Raw genomic sequence first — 22,695 nt, 5'->3', positions numbered from 1 at the left:
TCCCAGCAACCAGTAGTAAAAATACTCAGCTGATTAGGCTCGGTAAACATTCCAATCCTGACATATGAAAGTTTGGGGGATGCTGTGGGAATATACAGCCTCTCAGACCAAGCAAGGGGTGTCCTCATGGTCCCAGCCCACTCCCCCCACTGCCCCTTCCAGGCCCAGGACATGGTCAGAGACGCCCTGATTCACCACATATCCCTCCACCCGCTCCCTTCCCAGAGGGCCTGGCACACAGTTGGTACTTAATAATTGCCTGCTACACCAAAGTTAAGGAGAGAAGAAAATGACGAAACAGTTTGATTCAAGAAAGGCTTTACATCCTTTTCCCTGAACCCCAGGGATGGGGAGGTTCAATTAGGTATCAGTAAATCCCAACCCAGGATTTACATTCAAAGAGCCCATATTTCGAATAAGAAGGAAACTGGAAAATGAGGTCTGAACCCCCTATAAGGAGAACTACTGAACTGACCTTGGGGCCTCTGACCTCCCATTCCCACTCCCTGCTCCCATCAGACCCGAAGATGCAGAGTCCCGCCCGGGTCTATGCAAAACGCACGGATCGCGCGCTGGAGCAGCCCCCCACTCCGGAGGGGGAGCCGAGGATGCCGCTGTTGATGGCCACGCCCCCCAGGACACCTCGCTGGATGGGGGACACGAGGTCCCCGCAGGCCACGGCCCCCTGGGAACGGCTCACACCTGCAGACAGAAACACAGCGTCAGAACTCTCTTCCATCTCAGACCACGCATGACTGAAAATCTCTTATACACCATGATTAATGCTCTTCGCCCTCGGAGGGACCAGCGACATGAATCTTTTAAAACTACACATAAACCTAAAGTCGTGGCCATCTGTTTCTTGAGGGAGTGTAGTTAGCAAATCAGCACCCAGGTCAGTGTTGAGATGCACTTATTCAACCAACAAAACCTGGTGGATTACAGTAGAGGAATCATCTGGAAATAGGGTCGCTGGAAACGTGAGGGGAACAGGTAGATCAGAAGCAGATATCTAGCCCAAGAGCTACTATGTGCATACTGGATTATTAAAGATAAAAATTTAAGAGTTGTGGGCAATGGCCCCAAATGATCAGAACGCATATCTAGAATTTCTTTCTCTTAAATTGTGGTACCCTTTGAAGAATATTCTATGTCTGCTTTGGAAGCCTTGGGATCTTTTTTACAGAACCAATAGAGGGTTAGAATCTGTTGCCCTCAGTAGCTTAGGCTTCAAGGATGCCCCATATGGTCAGTGCAGGAACCAAGCATTTTGGGCCGTCCATTTGTCCAGATCGCAGAGACCTGCACCTCCGGTCTCCCTCGCCCAGGGCCTCTGGACAGAGGCTCAATCACCTGTCATGTGCAACCTGATACTGCAAATATTACACACCCAGGAGAGTCATGCACCCCCACCCCCAGAGATACACCTTACTTACAGATGCTGACTGAGCCCACACCTTCACACAACCTACATGGGAGAAGAAAGAATGAGGGGTTAGCACAGAGTTCCTTGGATTTTTCAGCAAAGGAGAAGAGAGGAGCTGAGGGGAAAGCATGCAGCAATCCTGCTGCAGACAGGAGCACATTGGGCTGAGGGATCCAAAAAGCCACATTATGCCCTGTTTGCTTCTCAGCCATGGAGACTTGATGGACTAGAAAGTAGGGATGAGGAAATCATCCTCCTTGTCCCTTGGCTGGAAATTCTAACAAAGCCAAAGAATTGGTGATGGAGGCAGCTAGTGCCTAGCTGGACACCTCTGGGTGGGAAAAAGCTTGGATGTCATCCAAATGGTCTCATTTTCATCCCATGATTTCTAATGCAACCTTAGCCATCCACCGGATTTCATTAAAGGCAGAGGGAGAATGGAGCGTATAGTGGTCAAGAGCCAGGACTCGGGCCAGACTGCTTAGGCTAGATCTGGCTGTGCCACACACTTCCCCTTTCTGTGTCTCGGTATCCTCAGTCATTAAATGGGGATGATCATACCTGCCTCATGGCATTATTGTAAGGTTTAACTGAACTCTGCATATAAAGTGCCTAAACTAGAATGGCACTGGCACGTACAACTAAGTCCATGTACGTGTGTACTATTAACATTAAAAGTCTCTCATTAATAAGGAGACATTTATAACTCTAAAAAGGCAAACCACCTTCTAGCCTACCTCTCCCTATATAATCCATCAGTTTCAAATCTTTTTCTCCAGGAGAGCTCTACTCTGATATATTCTGCTCGACTCAGAACACGTCTTTACTCCAAAGCTTATCAACGTGAACATGCTCATTGAAAGGAGTCACTTGCCTGCCATGGGGATCTGACTTTTGCCTTGGAACTCTGCCCACTCAGAGGATTCTGGTCAATTCCCAGCAAGGAATCTGCAAAGCCAAAATACTGGCAGTGGCCACTCTGAGCTGCATGGCTGTGGTGGCTTTTATTTTCTTATTTTCTGCAGTGCATGTGATTTGTGTAATCACATTAAACATTTTAAATGCTAAGAGGAAGAGGTTATTAAAAAGATCAAAGACCAACAAAAACTCCCATAAAATATAGATACCCCTTTAAATCTTGTGTGTTGGGGATAATGGGTCATTAATTCTGTGATTGACTCATTAATGCATTAGTTAGATGATCACGATGAAAATAAATATCTCAGTACAAATGCCAAGGAGCTCAGGAAATGCTGGTGAGCGGATCGGGGCTTAATGGTCCAAAGGGGGAGATAGAGCTGGGATGTGAATGCGTGTGGGCTGAGTAGAGACTGCTCTTCACCTCCAGACTCCACTGTCGCATCCAGCCTGCTCCCCAGGCTAGGAGGCAATAATGGTGTGGACACCTCTAGGGGAGACGCCCATCACACCAGCCGGGTATGAAGTCCCTTTGCTCCTTTGCGCACTGACTTCACTTCCCCAGACTCTTAACTCAAACCTTCCCCAGGGCCTGAAGTGTCCTGTCCTCTTCCCACTGCCTCATCTTCTGCCCCTTTTTCTAAGACGCCACCCATCAGAATCAGACTTTCTACTCTGTCCTCACAGCCCTTGCTGGGATAGTCGCTCCAGACACCTGGAGGAATTACCTGTGTCTGCCCTTGTTCTCCGCTTGCCGGCACAAACCCTGTGCTGCTGGCTTCTACCCCCTGGTCCTGAATGCCAAGCTGCCTACGTTGATGGAATTTGTGTCTGTGCATCCCAAATCAAATGCCCTTCAACCAAATTTCTGAATACTTTAGACCCGATGGCAGAGACAGCCTTTACTAACAGGGTAAAGGGGGTGCTTTGGAATGAGCTTTAGGTACAGCCTGAGGGGACAGTGTAGCAGGGAAAAGAGCCCAAAGGGTCCACCAGGACACTGGTTTCCTCTCGGCTTAGCCTTCCCCTCTCTGGGAAGGTTCCCTAATCGTAAAATGGGGAAATGGTTGGACTCCATGATCATAGAGTCTTCTCCATTTTGAGCATTCTCTGCCTGGAGGATTACAGTGCAGTGAGACACTATTCCAGCCCTGAACGGGGTATGCAGTGACCCCGGAGCCCAGTCCTCACCGGCTCTCCTCGCCCTCCAGCAGGCGCCTATAGGTGGCGATCTCGATGTCCAGGCCCAGCTTGGAGTTCATCACCTCCTGGTACTCCTTGAGCAGGCAGGCCATGTCCTGCTTGGCCTTCTGCAGGGCGGCCTCCAGCTCCGCCAGCTTGCAGCGGGCGTCACTGAGGGCTGCCTCGCCCTGCTGCTCGGACTGGGTCACCGCAGCCTCCAGCTTGCAGCGCTGTGGGGACGGGGATTGAATAGGGAGCAGCCTGTGGGCACCCTGGTTGGTCCCCAAAGGCCTTGGTCATCCTATTTCACTGGCTTTCAGAGTGGTCCATTTTTCAACTTCATATACATATGTATTTTTTTAATTGTATTATTGGGACATTAAGCAGAGAAATAATATCTCATTTGGATCTTTCTTCCCTTTTTTTGTAGGTTGTGTGGCTGGAGTCACGTTCCATTCTTTTCCCATGTGACTATCCTGTTACCACAGCACCATCTGTTGATTTTTTTGGGGGGTGGGGGAGTGGGGGGGACATGCCGAGCCGGGAATCAAACCCAGGCCTCCCGCATGGCCGGTGAGAACTCCACCACTGAACTACCCTCGCATCCCCCCTTCCTTTTTATACCATAAAATGCAAATCCATGGTGAGCAGTTAGAGAGCAAATATTTGCAAATGGGATAGGAACGATGATAATTAGTGATATTACTTTACCTTCGTATATTGTCATTTTATTTGACCTTCGAAAATGACACCCTGTGAGCTTGTCAGAACAAGAATAATTATTACCATTATGTAGAGGAAGAAACTGAGGCTCACCAAGCTGTGACCTGCTGTAGATGGCCCAATAAATTAGCACCAAGCCCAGGTTTTCAGAGACCTCTGTATGAGGTCTCTTTCTTTTTATAATTTTTATTGTGGCAAAATACACATAGCTGAAGATAGGCCATTTTTAACCATTTTTAAGTGATGCTTGAATGACATTAAGTACATTCACGATGTTGCAACCATCACCACAATTTCCAAGACTTTTTATTATCCCAAGCAGAAACCCTATACCCATTGAGCATTAACTCTCCGTTCCCTCCACCCCCGTCCCTGGTAACCTCTAGTCTACTTCCTGTCTCAGTGAATTTACCTATTCTAGATACCACATATAAGTGAAATTATGCAATGTTTGTCCCTTTATGTCCAGCTTCTTTCACTTAGCATAATATTTTCAATATTCATCCATGCTGCAGCATGTCTCAAAACTTCTTTCCTTTTTTGTGGTTGAATACTATTCCACTGCATGCATATCCCCCTTTTTTGGTTATCCATTCATCTGTTGGTGGATACCTGAGCTGTTTCTACCTTTTGGCTATTGTGAATAATGTTGCTATGAACATTGGTGTTCAAATATCAGATGAGTCCCTGCTTTCAATTCTTTGGGAGTGGAATTTCTAGGTCATGCAATAATTCTATGTTCAACTTCTTGAAAAACAGCCAAACTGTTTCCCACAGTGGCTGCACCATTTTACATTTCCACCAGCAAAGTATAAGAGTTCCAGTTTCTCCACATCTCGCCAGCACTTATTTTCCCTTTTTCAAATTTTAATAGCAATCAGAGTAAGTGTGGTTGGGGTATCATATTTTGGTCCCCTCTGATCTACATGGACAAAGAATTTCCCTGTTACAGAAACTCCTGATATACTAACTATAGCTCGTCCCTTTTTGTCCCCTCTTAAGAAAGCATATCAGAGTGAAAGCAAGTGAGAGTAATGTTATTACTGGGATAACTTTGAATCTTCTCTAATTTCACTTTTGAAAAAGTAGACCATTCCCATATCTCTGCACTGCAGTTATGAATAGCAACAAATTACTTACGAGATCTCTTACATGGCAGATGAGAACAGCCACCCAGAAGGGAGCAGACAAATTGACCGGGTAATCTGGGAACTTGACATTATGATAGAGAGAGCATCGCAAATCAATGGGGAAAGAACGGATTACATAGTAAATACCTCACTATATGGAGAAACATTACATTACCCTACTTGCTATATACTCAAAAATTCAGATGAATTAAAGACCTTGATGTAGGAGATAAAACTACAAAACTAATAGAAAACAAAAATATAAGCGGTTACCTCTATGACCTGAAAGCACAACAAGTGTAAAACACTAAGGGAAGATCTGAACATTTGGCCACATCCAGGTTAAAGATTTCTGCTTAAGTGTACACTCCAGAGCAAAATAAAGAAAGGGGCAGATTGAGAGACGATTAATTGCAACCTGTATAACTGACAAAAGATCATCATTTAGTTAGAATGGACAAAGAAATACAGCAAGTCATCAAGGAAAAACACAGGAATGCAAAGAGAAAAGGGGGCAAATGATAACGTAAAGGCTTTTTTAGAAAGGCAAATACAAATGACCAGTAAGTGCACATTGACTAGACCTTCTCTAGTAACCAGAGAAATGAACATTAAAGTAACTGTTAAACACCAGGTTACACCTATCAGATTCACAAGAATAAAACTCAGCAACTGCTGGAAACAGAAGCCCACCAGCGCTGATAATGTGAGCATACTCCAGCCCAGCACTCCTAATACTTAGTAAAAGTAAATATATGCATCTCTTCCATTTCTTGCTTTTACCTTGTAAATTTCTCTCACATGGGTGTACATTGAGACATGCATAAAAAGGTTCATGACACAAATAACTGTAGTATCCAAACGGAATGCCCATCAGTGGGCACGGGAGTATGGGTCGTGTGTATGATAGAACCACCTTGCACAGTCAGAAATAGCAAATAAAACAGAAAACGTATAGCACCATGAATGGATTTCAAAAACGTAATGCCAACTAGCAAAGGTACTGAGACCTATGGCAGAATATCATGGTGTAAATTTAAAATACTAAAATTTTATATGAATGTATTTTAGGGTAGCTCAGTGGTAGAACTCTCGCCTGCGATTCAGGTGATCGAACCAAGGTTCGATTTCTGTCCGTGCACTTCCCAAAAAAAACAAGCCAAACAAACAATAACAACAAAAATTCAACAAACGGCTTCCCGGGCTGGCGGAGAGACTCGGAGAGACAAGCTTCCCAGCCAAGGCGGCCGGCGCCACACTTTTGCGGGCGGCTTCGAGTCTCGGCTTCGAGTCCGCAGCTATGAGTCTCGGATCAGAGGGCTATCCAAAGTCTGGGCTGGCAAGTCTGACTGCGACTCTTGGCTGCGGCGAGACCCCTGAGCAGCGCGTGATTTGCTGAGCAGCCGCAGCTGCGGCGGTCCGAGCTAATCCCTCCCTCCTTCCTGGGCCGGCTGAGAGTATCGGAGAAGCAAGTTTCCCAAGCCGAGGCAGGCGGCGCCCTTCTTTTGCGGGCGGCTTCGAGTCTCGGCTTTGAGTCCGTGGCTACGAATCTCAGATCAGAGGGCTATCCAAAGTCTGGGCTGACTAGACTGACTGCGAGACTCGGCTGCGGTGAGACCCCCGAGCAGCGCGTGATTTCCCGATCAGCGGCAGCTGCGGTGGTCCGAGCTACTCCCTCCCTCCTTTCCGGGCCGGCTGAGAGTATCGGAGAAGCAAGTTTCCCAAGCCGAGGCAGGCGGCACCCCTCTTTTGCGGGCGGCTTCGAGTCTCTGCTTCGAGTCCGCGGATACGAGTCTCGGATAGGAGGGCTATCCAAGCCGCGGTAGCCCCACCCCACGGGAGGCTTCCTGGTCCGGTGGGGAATCCCCCAGGCCCGCTGCGGCCCGCAACCAGCCACAGGGTACCCTCAAGCCGCGGCAGCTGACGCCCCCACCACGCGTGGCCCCTGAACCAACGGAGAGAATTGGATCCGAAATCCCCAGGCCACGGAGATCGGTGACTGGGGGAGACCCATTCCAAACACTTGAGACAAACGTGTGCCACGTGCGCCACGTACTGGGCAAGATAAGAAAAACAGATCCCAGAGATTTCACAGAAAAATCTTACAACCTTGCCGGGTCCAACACCAAGAGAAATCTGAATAAATGCCCAGACGCCAGCAGCAGAAAATAACTGTCCACGCTCAAAAGATTGAGAATATGGCTCAGTCAAAGGAACAAACCAATAGCTCAAATGAGACACAAGAGCTGAGACAACTAATGCTGAATATACGAACAGAAATGGAGAACCTCTTCAAAAATGACATCGATAAATTGAGGGAGGACATGAAGAGGACATGGGCTGAACATAAAGAAGAAATAGAAAAACTGAAAAAACAAATCGCAGAACTTATGGAAGTGAAGGATAAAGTAGCAAACATAGAAAAAATAATGGATAGCTACAATGATAGATTTAAAGAGACAGAAGATAGAATTAGTGATTTGGAGGATGGAACATCTGAATTCCAAAAAGAAACAGAAACTATAGGGAAAATAATGGAAAAATTTGAACAGGGTATCAGGGAACTCAAGGACAATATGAACCGCACAAATATACGTGTTGTGGGTGTCCCAGAAGGAGAAGAGAAGGGAAAAGGAGGAGAAAAACTAATGGAAGAAATTATCACTGAAAATTTCCCAACTCTTATGAAAGACCTAAAAGTACAGATCCAAGAAGTGCAGCGCACCCCAAAGAGATTAGACCCAAATAGGCGTTCTCCAAGACACTTACTAGTTAGAATGTCAGAGGTCAAAGAGAAAGAGAAGATCTTGAAAGCAGCAAGAGAAAAACAATCCATTACATACAAGGGAAACCCAATAAGACTATGTGTAGATTTCTCAGCAGAAACCATGGAAGCTAGAAGACAGTGGGATGATATATTTAAAATACTAAAAGAGAAAAACTGCCAACCAAGACTCCTATATCCAGCAAAATTATCCTTCAAAAATGAGGGAGAAATTAAAACATTCTCAGACAAAAAGTCACTGAAAGAATTTGTGACCAAGAGACCAGCTCTGCAAGAAATACTAAAGGGAGCACTAGAGTCAGAACCGAAAAGACAGAAGAGAGAGATATGGAAAAGAGTGTAGAAAGAAGGAAAATCAGATATGATATATATAATACAAAAGGCAAAATGGCAGAGGAAAATATTATCCAAACAGTAATAACACTAAATGTCAATGGACTGAATTCCCCAATCAAAAGACATAGATTGGCAGAATGGATTAAAAAACAGGATCCTTCTATATGCTGTCTACAGGAAACACATCTTAGACCCAAAGATAAACATAGGTTGAAAGTGAAAGGTTGGGAAAAGATATTTCATGCAAATAACAACCAGAAAAGAGCAGGAGTGGCTATACTAATATCCAACAAATTAGACTTCAAATGTAAAACAGTTAAAAGAGACAAAGAAGGACACTATATACTAATAAAAGGAACAATTAAACAAGAAGACATAACAATCATAAATATTTACGCACCGAATCAAAATGCCCCAAAATACGTGAGGAATATACTGCAAACACTGAAAAGGGAAATAGACTCATATACCATAATAGTTGGAGACTTCAACTCACCACTCTCATCAATGGACAGAACATCTAGACAGAGGATCAATAAAGAAATAGAGAATCTGAATATTACTATAAATGAACTAGACTTAATAGACATTTATAGGACATTACATCCCACAACAGCAGGATACACCTTTTTCTCAAGTGCTCATGGATCATTCTCAAAGATAGACCATATGCTGGGTCACAAAGCAAGTCTTAACAAATTTAAAAAGATTGAAATCATACACAACACTTTCTCGGACCATAAAGGAATGATGTTGGAAATCAATAATAGGCAAAGAGCCAGAAAATTCACAAATACGTGGAGGCTCAACAACACACTCCTAAACAACGACTGGGTCAAAGAAGAAATTGCTAGAGAAATTAGCAAATACCTCGAGGCGAATGAAAATGAAAACACAACATATCAAAACTTATGGGACGCAGCAAAGGCAGTGCTAAGAGGGAAATTTATTGCTCTAAATGCCTATATCAGAAAAGAAGAAAAGGCAAAAATTCAGGAATTAACTATCCATTTGGAAGACTGGAGAAAGAACAGCAAGCTAACCCCAAAGCAAGCAAAAGGAAAGAAATAACAAAGATTAGAGCACAAATAAATGAAATTGAAAACATGAAAACAATAGAGAAAATCAATAAGGCCAGAAGTTGGTTCTATGAGAAAATCAATAAGATTGATGGGCCCTTAGCAAGATTGACAAAAAGAAGAAGAGAGAGGATGCAAATAAATAAGATCAGAAATGGAAGAGGAGACATAACTACTGACCTCACAGAAATAAAGGAGGTAATAACAGGATACTATGAACAACTTTACGCTAATAAATACAACAATTTAGAGGAAATGGACGGGTTCCTGGAAAGACATGAACAACCAACTTTGACTCAAGAAGACATAGATGACCTCAACAAACCAATCACAAGTAAAGAGATTGAAGCAGTCATTCAAAAGCTTCCTAAAAAGAAAAGTCCAGGACCAGACGGCTTCACATGTGAATTCTATCAAACATTCCAGAAAGAATTAGTACCAACTCTCCTCAAACTCTTCAAAAAAATCAAAGTGAAGGGAAAACTACCTAATTCATTCTATGACGCCAACATTACCCTCATACCAAAACCAGGCAAAGATATTACAAGAAAAGAAAACTACAGGCCGATCTCTCTAATGAATATAGATGCAAAAATCCTCAATAAAATTCTAGCAAATCGTATCCAACAACACATTAAAAGAATTATACATCATGACCAAGTAGGATTCATCCCAGGTATGCAAGGATGGTTCAACATAAGAAAATCAATTAATGTAATACACCATATCAACAAATCAAAGCAGAAAAATCACATGATCATCTCAATTGATGCAGAGAAGGCATTTGACAAGATTCAACATCCTTTCCTGTTGAAAACACTTCAAAGGATAGGAATACAAGGGAACTTCCTTAAAATGATAGAGGGAATATATGAAAAACCCATAGCTAATATCATCCTTAATGGGGAAAAATTGAAAACGTTCCCCCTAAGATCAGGAACAAGACAAGGATGTCCACTATCACCACTATTATTCAACATTGTGTTGGAGGTTCTAGCCAGAGCAATTAGACAAGAAAAAGAAATACAAGGCATCAAAATTGGAAAGGAAGAAGTAAAACTATCACTGTTTGCAGATGATATGATAATATACGTCGAAAACCCGGAAAAATCCACAACAAAACTACTAGAGCTAATAAATGAGTACAGCAAAGTAGCAGGTTACAAGATCAACATTCAAAAATCTGTAGCATTTCTATACACTAGCAATGAACAAGCGGAGGGGGAAATCAAGAAACGAATCCCATTTACAATTGCAACTAAAAGAATAAAATACCTAGGAATAAATTTAACTAAAGAGACAAAAAACCTATATAAAGAAAACTACAAAAAACTGCTAAAAGAAATCACAGAAGACCTAAACATATGGAAGGGCATACCGTGTTCATGGATTGGAAGACTAAATATAGTTAAGATGTCAATCCTACCTAAATTGATTTACAGATTCAATGCAATACCAATCAAAATCCCAACAACTTATTTTTCAGAAATAGAAAAACCAATAAGCAAATTTATCTGGAAGGGCAGGGTGCCCCGAATTGCTAAAAACATCTTGAGGAAAAAAAACGAAGCTGGAGGTCTCACACTGCCTGACTTTAAGGCATATTATGAAGCCACAGTGGTCAAAACAGCATGGTATTGGCATAAAGATAGATATATCGACCAATGGAATCGAATAGAGTGCTCAGATATAGACCCTCTCATCTATGGACATTTGATCTTTGATAAGGCAGTCAAGCCAACTCACCTGGGACAGAACAGTCTCTTCAATAAATGGTGCCTAGAGAACTGGATATCCATATGCAAAAGAATGAAAGAAGACCCATATCTCACACCCTACACAAAAGTTAACTCAAAATGGATCAAAGATTTAAACATTAGGTCTAAGACCATAAAACAGTTAGAGGAAAATGTAGGGAGATATCTTATGAATCTTACAATTGGAGGCGGTTTTATGGACCTTACACCTAAAGCCAGAGCACTGAAGAAGGAAATAAATAAATGGGAACTCCTCAAAATTAAACACTTTTGTGCATCAAAGAACTTCATCAAGAAAGTAGAAAGACAGCCTACACAATGGGAATCAATATTTGGAAACGACATATCAGATAAAGGTCTAATATCCAGAATTTATAATGAGATTGTTCAACTCAACAACAAAAAGATAGCCAACCCAATTACAAAATGGGAAAAAGACTTGAATAGACACCTCTCAGAGGAGGAAATACAAATGGCCAAAAGACACATGAAGAGATGCTCAATGTCCCTGGCCATTAGAGAAATGCAAATCAAAACCACAATGAGATATCATCTCACACCCACCAGAATGGCCATTATCAACAAAACAGAAAATGACAAGTGCTGGAGAGGATGCGGTGAATGAGGCACACTTATCCACTGTTGGTGGGAATGCCAAATGGTGCAACCACTGTGGAAAGCAGTTTGGCGGTTCCTCAAAAAGCTGAATATAGAATTGCCATACGACCCAGCAATACCATTGCTGGGAATCTACTCAAAGGAATTAAGGGCAAAAACTCAAACAGACATTTGCACACCAATGTTTATAGCAGCGTTATTTACAATTGCAAAGAGATGGAAACAGCCAAAATGTCCATCAACAGACGAGTGGCTAAACAAACTGTGGTATATACATACGATGGAATATTATGCAGCTTTAAGGCAGGATAAACTTATGAAGCATGTAATAACATGGATGGACCTAGAGAACATTATGCTGAGTGAGTCTAGCCAAAAACTAAAAGACAAATACTGTATGGTCCCAATGATGTGAATCGACACTCGAGAATAAACTTGGAATATGTCATTGGTAACAGAGTTCAACAGGAGTTAGAAACAGGGTAAGATAATGGGTAATTGGAACTGATGGAATACAGACTGTGCAATAGGACTAGATACAAAAACTCAAAAATGGACAGCACAATAATACATAATTGTAAAGTAATCATGTTAAAATACTGAACGAAGCTGCATCCGAGCGATAGGTTCTTGTTTTGTTTTGTTTTGTTTGTTTTGTTCTTATTATTATTACTTTTATTTTTTTTCTCTATATTAACATTCTATATTTTTTTCTGTTATACTGCTAGTTCTTCTAAACCGATGCAAATGTACTAAGAAACGATGATCATGCATTTATGTGATGATGTTAAGAATTACTGATTGCATATGTAGAATGGTATGATGTCTAAAAAAAAAAAAAAAAAATGGTCAACACAATACTGCCTAACTGTAATGTAATTATGTTGGAACGCTGAATGAAGCTGCATCTGAGCTATAGTTTTTTTTTTGTTTTTTTTTTTCTTTCTCTTATATTTTTTTGTACTTTTTATTTTTATTTGTGTTTTCTCTGTGTTATCACTTTATTTCTTTTTCTGTTGTCGTGCTATTTCTTTCTCTAAATCGATGCATATGTACTGAGAAATGATGACCATACACCTATGTGATGATATTAAGAATTACTGATTGCATATGTAGAATGGATTGATTTCTAATGTTGTGTTAGTTAATTTTTTTTTAATTAATAAAAAATAAAATAAAAAAATAAAAAAAAAAAAGGTGGGTCTTAATCCACTTACTGGAATCCTTTAAGAGGGAGCCATTTTGGAAAAAGCTTAGGGCTGACACAGACAGAGACTTTTGAAGATGGAGGAAGAAAATGCCCCCGGGAAAGCCATTTGAAGCAAGAAGCCAGGAAAGAAAGCCAGGATGTCATGCCTTCCCAGCTGACAGAGAAACCCCAGATGTTCTTGGCCTTTTCTTAAGTCAAAGAATCTTTCTCTGGAAACTTTAGTTTGGACATTTTTATGACCTTCAATCTGTAAACTTGTAACTTAATAAATTCTCTTTATAAAAGCCAAAAAAAAAAAAAATCAACAAACGCTGCTGCAATAATGGGATGCTTGCATGGAAAAGTAATGAAAGTGACCCTGCCATTCAGCATATAAAAAAATATATAAATATATATACTTTAAAGTCTATATATATAAATAGACATATGAAAGATGGACTGTAAAGACATATATATTAAATTCATGAGAATAAGTGCTGGGGATGATGGGATTGAAAATGGGGGATACAGATTATTTTAAAATAACAAAAATAGTCAGATGGTGTCAGGGTGCCCTCTGAATGGACTGGCCTGTTGTCAGTTTTGGTACATTTACATCAAGTCCATCAAGAGAGATGCAGGCCTCAAATACATGGGATCTTGAACAGGGCATGAGATTTTGTTGGTTTGTCCAGGTTAGTGTGATGCCCCAATAAATTCTAGAGTGTTTAGCAGTGAATGAAGAAATATTTGCAAAGTCCCCTTGGGGAAAAGGGGAGAAAGGAGGAAATATTCAACTTCCCCATTTGGAGAATTTCTGATATTCTCGCAAGCAGCGAGACAACCAATTCAATGGCCTGAGCCCTTGATCTTGGGTTTTGTCCCTGTGAAACTTATTCCTGCAAAGGGTAGGCTAAGCCCACTTAAAATTAGGCCTAAGAATCACCCTCAGAAAAGCTCCTTTGTTGCTCAGATGTGGCCTCTTTTTCTAAGCCAATTCAGCAGGTAAACTCACTCCCTCCCCTTCTCTACCTGGGACATGACTCCCAGGGGTGTAAATCTCCTTGGCAACATGGGACAGAAATCTCAGGATGAGCCAGAACCCAGCATCAAGGGACTGAGAAGCCTTCTTGACCAAAAGGGGGAAAAGAGAGATGAGACAAAATAGAGTTTCAGTCACTGAGAGATTTCAAACAAAGTCGAGAAGTTATCCTGGAGATTATTCTTATACATTATATAGATATCCCTTTTAAGTTTATGATGTATTGGAGTTGGAGGAGCGAAGTACCTGAAACTGTTGGGCTGTGTTCCAGTAGCCTTGATTCTTGAAGACAACTGTATAAAGATACAATGTTTCCAATGTGACTGTGTGATTGTGAAAACCGTGATGCTCCTTTTATCCATGGTATGGGCAGATGAGTAAAAAAACATGGATAAATAAATAAATAAATAATAGAGGGGACAAGGGGTAAAATAAATTGGGTAGATGGAAATACTAGTGGTCAATAAGAGGGAGGGGTGAGGTGTATGGTACGCATGGGTCTTTTGTTTTTCCTTTTTATTTCTTTTTCTGGAGTGATGTAAATGTTCTAAGAAATGATCATGGTGATAAATACACAACTATGTGATGATATTGTGAGGCACTAATTGTGCACTACGTATGGAATGTATGTGTATGAAGATTCTCAATAAAAATATTTTTTTAAAAAAAGAGAGAGCGGTATAGGGATAGAAAGAAAAATCATAGAGAGGGAAAGCAGTAAACAACCACCGCACTACCCCAGACTGAGGTATGTTCAGAGGGGAGCATTGGAAAAAAAAGAAGAAACAGGGAAAATCAGAGAAGATGGACAGGCCGGTCCTCTGCCTACGCTATTTTGTGCACTGTGGTCCCGTAGATGCAGGGGGTTAGAACACAAGCCTCTCCGAAGACAACAGCAGCCCTGCAAGGGAGGGGGAGCAGAAAGCAAACCAGGAGCGGCAGGTGCACGGAGCACCCCCTGACCTGGGCCTTGGCGTTCTCCACCTCGGCCGTCAGCCTCTGGGTCAGCCGGTTCAGCTCGCTGAGCTCCTCCTTGGTTCTGCAGAGATTCTCGCCCTGCTGGGTCACTGTGGCCGTCATCTCCTCATACTGCGAATGGGAAGACAAAGATGCGAAAGCAGCCCGCAATCACCACATGCTGGAGAGTGAGGCTGGTCGTCACTATGGACAGCCTGAGCCCCCCTCACTCAGGTTGGCAGGTCCCCTGTTGCCGTGCAGTGGGCCCACCCCCTTCCCCTGCTTGGGCCTGGAGTTGCGGCCCCTGGGGAGGCGCAGTTTCATCCCCATTGACCAGTGGGCCAGGCATGGGTCCAAACCCACCCCCACCCTCCAGCTCACCTTAGTCTTGTACCAGGACTCGGCCTCCGCCCGGCTGCGGCCAGCGATGTCGTCGCACTGAGCCTTGATCTCGGCCACCACCGAGTCCATGTTCAGGTCGCGGCTGTTGTCCATCCTGACCACGACAGAGGTGTCTGAGACGTGGGACTGGAGAAGGCAGATTTCCTGTAAGAGACAACAACCCCTCTCCTGTTCCTGTCTCCACAGCAAATCCAAAAATCAGTGCCAACTCCGAAACCTTAGGAAATAAATTATAAATCTACCAGCGATTCGAAGAAAAATTCACAAAGCGTAGTTTTAAGAGAAGTCTGGGGAGGAATTTGGACCATGGCTTCCAGGCAATGAGTAAAGCGGAATTCAATGAATGAAGGCCAGATCAGTGGAGGAAGATTTACATCCATAAGGAAAACTGGGTCACTCTCCCCTGGGGGCTGAAATATCCAGATCAGCTGTGGCTGTGTAGAGCGATCAGTCAGATAATGGCCAGATCTAGGGTCCTGGATTTTCTAGTTAGGTTGTCACATGACCTGAATTAATAACACAAGTGTCAAACCTCTAGTACATGTTGTACTGTGTACACAGGGAATTAATCATGCCCTTTCGAGTTATTTTAAAGGAAGGGCACCACCTATTTTCATTTGAAAAGGAGAGCTAAGCAAAGAAAATCTCCTCTGGTCACAGAACAGAAGGATGTTCAGGGACTCAGAGCATAAGGAAAGGACAATGCTGCTACCAAGGCATGGGGCAGGGCACACCCCTAGGAAACCCCCTTCTGCCTCCTTCCCAGCATTTTCTGGAGATGGGAAGGACTTACCTCCTCAAAGACGGACTCCAGGAAGCCCATCTCCTCCCGCAGCGCTTCCGCGTTGGCCTCGAGGTCCGCCTTGCGCAAGTAAGCACCGTCCGTATCCTGGTGGAGAAGGGCAGGGAGAAGTTGGGTCCCCTCGCCATGTCCCTGAACTCCCTTCACTCCCCACAGGGGACCTGGAAGCCATCTCTTGGCCCCCTTCTCTCTGCCTTGGACCGGCCCCCACCCATCCAACCCGTCATCTTCAAGTCTAAGCCAGTTTTCTCAACTTCACCTCCAAGCCCCTCCAGGAGAGACAGAGCCACCCTCTGACATCACCTCTCATCATACAAGCATCAGTGGGACCAGGCATTCCCCCCTGGGGAAAGGAGGGTGAGAGATGCCAGAACCCTCCGTGATTGGGGGCCTTGCTGAAAAGCAAAGCCTAAGGTCACAGCCCATAATGTCAGGCTGCTGCCTCTGAGCCCAACTAGCCCACGACCATGATACGTCTGGTGGTCAACAGAGCCAGGGGTCACCGTGGGCTCCCAGGTCAGGACACCCACCACACCTCCAATGGCAGGTTTTTCACCAGTCCTCTCTCCGTTCCATGAGTACTCACAAAGCAGGGGCTGCTAAGTGCATTATTTATTAAAGAGCATTAGTGAATACTTTCACTCCTCAGTAACAGTTTTCTTCTCTAGATCTTCATCATCTGCAATGCCACTGAAGGCAAGCCGCAGCTCACAAAATCACTAACAAGGTGAGAACCAGCAACCCCTGACCTGGGATGATTAGAGGAGGCAAAGTCTGCATGAGAGGGAGACAGACTTCACAGTGAAGATTTTGGCTCATTGCCTAATTTACAGAAAGTCAAACAGCAACATGAGGAGGTTGAAAGAAGGCTCTGTGTGCACAGCCTGAGTTCCTGCATGGAGACCCAGATGGCTCTCAAGGCCAAACCAATGGACCTTCATCTGCCAGGGGACCCAATTGCCTGGCCACCAACAACCTGACCCGTATGCACACAAGGCCCCAGTCTCATGGCATCCAGTGGCTTCGAGTCACTCACCTTTTTCAGCACCACAAATTCATTCTCAGCCATGGTCCTGAGAGCCACCTCTTCTTCATACCTGAGGAGAGAGTGCACAGGTGCAATGGCCCCTGGGGCTGAGGCCCAGCCAGAACCCTAGGTTTTCAAAACTCCCTGCTTCTGCCCTTGACTTTGTACGTGCTTTGGGAGAAGAAGCTTGGCCTCTCTGGTCTGCTATTTCCCAGTTACAGAGAATCCCTCAAGAGGAAACTGGACTTGAAGTCCAAGTCCCTGGTATCTGGTCCCAGCTTTGATTAAAGTAGCTATAAAACCTGAGGCAAGTCATTTAATCTAATCTTGGTTTAAATTGCCTCATGTGCAAGAAGGCATTCAATAAAAATCGGTAAATGAATGAAAAGCTAGATGCTCCAAGGGTCCTCTCAGCTCTAAAATTGCATAAAAACATGAACCTTGGGCGGGCCACGGTGGCTCAGCAGGCAGGAATGCTTGCCTGCAATGCCAGAGGACCCAGGTTCGATTCCCGGTGCCTGTCCATGTTAAAAAAAAAAAAGAACCTTCATAAAGCGCCAACCCCCTGCCCCCGTGATGTTCTGCTCTCCCTCCCCCAACACCCAAGGACTTGAACTCCTGGAAGCAACCCACAGGCCTGGAATCTTGACCTTGTGCCCTGACTGCGTGGGGCATTTTCTGTAGCCCTTTCTTTCCCATTCTTTCCTCCTGCCCGTGAGGCCTTCTCTCAGGAGAAGCACTGCCCCAGCTCACAAGGAAGAGCTGAGTTCCCACAGTATGATTTGGGTAATTTGTTAATTAGCTGGCAATTTGGCCTGCTATAAACCCTCAGCTCTGTAATTACTGGCCCTCACACCCCCAGAGTGGGGAGCAGAATTTAACACCTGTAAACTGAGAATTGTATGTGTATTTGCATCACCCCGAGGAAAAGTGAAGACCCGTAGCTGGGTCCATCTGGATGGTAAAACCTGACCATCCAAGACAAGAATTCCAGGAAGGGTTAGAATTATCAGGACTGCTTTTTAATCAGTTAAAATAAAAAAAGGGGGGGATCAAAAATCACCCTTCATTCTACATGTATCTACAAGGCAAAGAAGGGCAAGTTAACAGTGACCCAGTGAGTTTGGGCTGGGTAATGGCCAAACTAAATAATTTAGGTTAAAACAAAAGATTCACATTGGCGTTTAAATTGTGGCACTTTGCAGAACAAGAGCCTGACGCTTTTCTTCAGAATAAATAAATGAAAAATCCAAGGTCTTTCATCAGATACCTTGAACCACATCAGCCAGCTCATTTCAAGCTGTCCGTTCTAGAATCTTCCCCCTTTACCCCATCCTAGTGCCAACTGCCCCTCAGCCCTGTTGATCTAGTTCCTTCTGTGTCATTTGTTTCTCTCTCTCCCTCCCTGTGTGGCTCTGTGCCCTGGGTGTGCATCTTACCCCACCTCCAACCCTCACCAGGAGCTCTTCTCTCCAAATCTTTGCCCAGTCCCCAGGATGGGGCTCACGAACTGGACACAGACATGGACATGGGCTCATGGAACAAACGCAAGACAGAGCAGAATGATAAAGCACAACAATCTAGGAGGTAGCTGGGACGACCCTGACTTCTAGTGGTCTCAGCCTCCAGGAGAATTGTATGACCCCAGGCCAAGACCTCCCCACTCCCCTTCTGAACACCCTCATCTGTCACGCTCACTTCTTGTAGCCCTCCAGCGCCTCCCGCACGTGGTTGAGCTCTGAGGCCAGCCTCCCGCTGTCGGCCTCCACACACTCGGCCTCCCGCCTCTGCGTCTCGATGTAGCCATTGAACAGTGGCTCCAGGTTGCTCTCGCAGCACCTGCGGTTCTGGTAGAACTGCCACTTGGTCTCCAGCAGCTTATTCTGCTGCTCCAGGAAGCACACCTGCAGCCCGGGGTGGGGGAAAGACACTCAGCGGGAGCCGGGGGGAAGTGCCTGGCTCCCCAGAGCTCTCTCTGCCCTTGAGCATGGCCCCTGGCCAGCTGCAGCCTGGGACCTTCCCCAGGGGCCACACCATCGGGCAAAGTCTAAAAGTGCAGGTCGCAGTTGTTCCCCCAAGCAACTTCTCCCCACCCTATTCCCACTTCCCAGAAAGAGCGCTTAATTTCCGGCAATGCGTTTATTCGGAACAGAATGAAATAACATCTGATCCTGCAAAATACCCTAGATGATGTGTGGCCAGCCAAATAATGGCTCCCAAAAAATGCCCACTCCCTAATCCCTGCAATCTGTGAATATGTTAGGTGACATGGCAAAAGGGACCCTCAGAGGGAATTAGGGCAATGGACCTATACATCGGGTGGTTATCCTGGATTATCCAGTTGGGCCCAATGTAACTGCATGGATCCTTAAGAGAGATGAAGGCAGAAGAGTGAGGGAGATGCTCAGAAGAATAAGGCAGAGGAGCGATTTGAAATAAGAGGACTTGACCCACCCATTGCTGGCTTTGAAGATGGAGGAAGAAGCCTCTAGAAGCAAAGAATATCCCCTGGCAACCAGCCAACAAGGAGAAAGGAACCTCAGTCCTACAACCACATGGAACTCAATTCTGCTGAAAGCCTGAATGTCCCTGGTAACGGATTTTTCCCCTGGAACCTCCAGAAAGAAGTACTGCCCTGCCAACATGTTGATTTCGGCCTTAGGAGGTAATAAATATGTCGTGTTTTAAGCTGCTAAATTTGTGGTATTTTGTTCCAGCAGCAATTTAAAAATGAACATACCCTTCTCTCCCTCACTCCAATCCTGGGACAGTAGAGCACAGAAGAGGGAACTCAGGACCAGCAGTTAGGAGACCCCCTGCTGGCCTAACACCACCAGATAGGACCCTTTGCCTCTCTGAGCCCCAGTTGTAAATCAAGGCAGTAGGATCAGATTAAAAGTCATACACTGGCAGTCCCTGAGACTCTATCTGGGCCGCAAGTACATTTCATTTGGCCTGTAAATGGTTTTATAAAAATCTGAATTAGTTGCAACCTTTAAACCTCGAGTCTTCTCAGGCCAGATCCTGAATTTCTCAAACCTTCTTGAAAATGAGGTGCTCTGGCCATGCTGGGCCCAAGTCTGGAGGAGAGGACGCTGAGCCTGGCTTCATTCATACAACCCGCCTGGCCCCCACGGAACTTACCAAGTCAAAGCGACATGATTTCCTCTCACGCCCTAACCTTCTGGGAGTCCGAGACTGGTACAAAGCAGCTCTCAACTACTCGTGCTTGTGGGGAAGGAAACCAAGCCCTGATCATCTCAAAGGCACCTGCTTTGGCTTCACCAGGCCCAGGTGGGGTGGACAGGTGCAGGCCCACCACAGCACTGGATTCTGCACACCTGGAGCTCGTCCTGAAGGAAGGCCCTTTGAGGGAGGTGGCCGGCTGTCATCAGCAGCCCCAGGGGAGGGGAAAGCCAGCCTGGTGTGGGCCTGTGAGTCTGTCTCTGGACCCGGAACTGGCCCCTCACAACAGAGGAGCAGCATATTCTGGTGATGTCCAAAGGCCATGGGCAAAGGCCTTCTGGAGTCTGCTCAGGGCCCTCACTGTGCTTTGGAGCCAACTAGGAAAAGGCACCCCCTCCAGACAGATGCAGCCCCCACCACCAAATGTTTAACTTCCATCTCCCCACTCCTGCCCTCCTGGCTGGGTGTCCTTGGGCAGTGACTAAGCTGCTGGATCCTAGGGTCAGCTTTTCCATCAGTGCCAATGGAAGGGCACAGTGGTTTGGACAGCCAACCCTAAGTTAAAAAGAGTCGCACAGCAGCTTTACTTGAAGATGTTGCCTGTTTCTAATGCTGGTGTTTGTCTGAGAGCAGAGCTCCCACCCTCCGTCACCCTTGCGGGCGCCTTTGTCACACACACGCCTTCTCCCAGGGTGTAGTCATGGACACCGTTCAGCCTCAAAGACGGGTCTTGCCTCTCTTGAACTTCAGTGGCTGCCCTTGCCCAAAGATCAGATTTTGTGATCTCAGAGTAGGCATCGTTATATCAAAGGCAACAGCTATACAATCAACCAGAGAGAGAACTAGAAAAATGCAACATCAAAAAAGTACAATCAGACTTTCCGTGGACCATCCCTTAAGATTTTCAACTCCTTATCTTTAATATATGTGAGTGTTGAGGGCTGGTGCCTTAGGCAGAAGTCTTAGGAATCCACAGTGTTCCTACGATGTTCCCACCAAAAAGGAGCAGGAAAGGAATCGCTGGGCTCTTATCTTCCTGGCTCCCCACCCCTCCACCCCCTACCCCACCTCTATGCTGGGAGTGGGCAGAGATCAGACATCGGCCTGAGCTGGGATGCCGGCCTCACCCACATCTGCTTGTTGTATAATGGCTGAGATCCAGAAGACAGAGGAATTAAGCCTTTGGAGTGGCAGGTGTGCATTCAGCTCTCACTAAGTGGTAGAAATAGTGATTTCATATCATTATTGCATCTGTGTCTTGCAGCAATGTGTACAGAAAGAGACCCTGATTCAGTGGCTGGCAGGCAGGGACTCTGGACTGTGAGCCCCGCCCATCTCTGGGCTCCACGTCCCTGGCCCCTCCTGCCGCAGCCCCAGGGAATCCCTACACACGCCCACCTTGTCGATGAAGGCAGCGAACCTGCTGTTGAGGCACTTGATCTCCTCCTTCTCCTGGTGCTTCACGCCCTGGGATCTGGGGTCGATCTCCAGGTTGAGGGGCGTGAGGAGGCTCTCGTTGACCGTCATGCTGGTGATGAGGGGACAATGGGCCCACAAAGGCCCACTGCCCGGTAGCCAAAGCTGCCCCCACTGCATAAGGGCCGGCCGCAACTCACCACAATCCGGGGGGACCCCACCGTGCACAGACTCCGGCTGCCAAAGCCTCCAAGACGCCTGTAGCCTGACCCCCCAGTGCCCCCCGGATGGGAGGCCATGGCACTGACCCAGCTGTGAGCCCCAGGCTTGGGCACGATGGCAGAGCAGGAGCTGAGATTCCTGACAGCGCAGCTGGGGCTGAGGTGGTAGGATCGGCTTGCCATGCTCGGCCTTGCAGGGAAGTGCCAGGGAGGGTCAGCAGAGGTGAGAGGATGATGAAGGAGCCCCGCACCGCACCGCACCCGGGTGCTTGTGGCTCCCGCTTTTTATCACGCAGAGGCCAGGCCTCCCACCAACATAAAAGGGAGGGGAACGTTATTAAGGCCATTTACAAGCGTGGGAATCTCCCGCTAGGCAGGCTGAGAGGAAGGCTGAAACTTGTCTCTTTTAATAGGAGACCCTGCTCCCAATAAACCTGCCCCCTGCTGTTATAACCCCACAGGTCTGAACAGATCTACTAAGCCCCTGCCTCTCCTCTGG

General features: G+C 45.5%; 1 protein-coding gene across 1 annotated transcript; it reads right to left on the bottom strand.

The window, feature by feature from the left end:
- Positions 1-547: 547 nt before the first annotated feature.
- Positions 548-22,379, bottom strand: LOC143689967 (keratin, type II cuticular Hb5-like). Its single transcript, XM_077167986.1, is given in 10 exon segments — positions 548-702; positions 1,437-1,468; positions 3,536-3,756; positions 15,149-15,274; positions 15,524-15,688; positions 16,338-16,433; positions 17,383-17,443; positions 19,072-19,277; positions 21,958-22,106; positions 22,109-22,379. Coding segments are annotated over 10 exon segments (1,482 nt in total).
- Positions 22,380-22,695: the final 316 nt, after the last annotated feature.

The sequence above is a fragment of the Tamandua tetradactyla genome, chromosome 7 (assembly GCF_023851605.1).
Source record: "Tamandua tetradactyla isolate mTamTet1 chromosome 7, mTamTet1.pri, whole genome shotgun sequence".
Classification (NCBI taxonomy): Eukaryota; Metazoa; Chordata; class Mammalia; order Pilosa; family Myrmecophagidae; genus Tamandua; species Tamandua tetradactyla.
The sequence above is the reverse complement of the archived record's forward strand: the minus strand, read 5'-3'. Positions and strand labels throughout refer to the sequence as shown.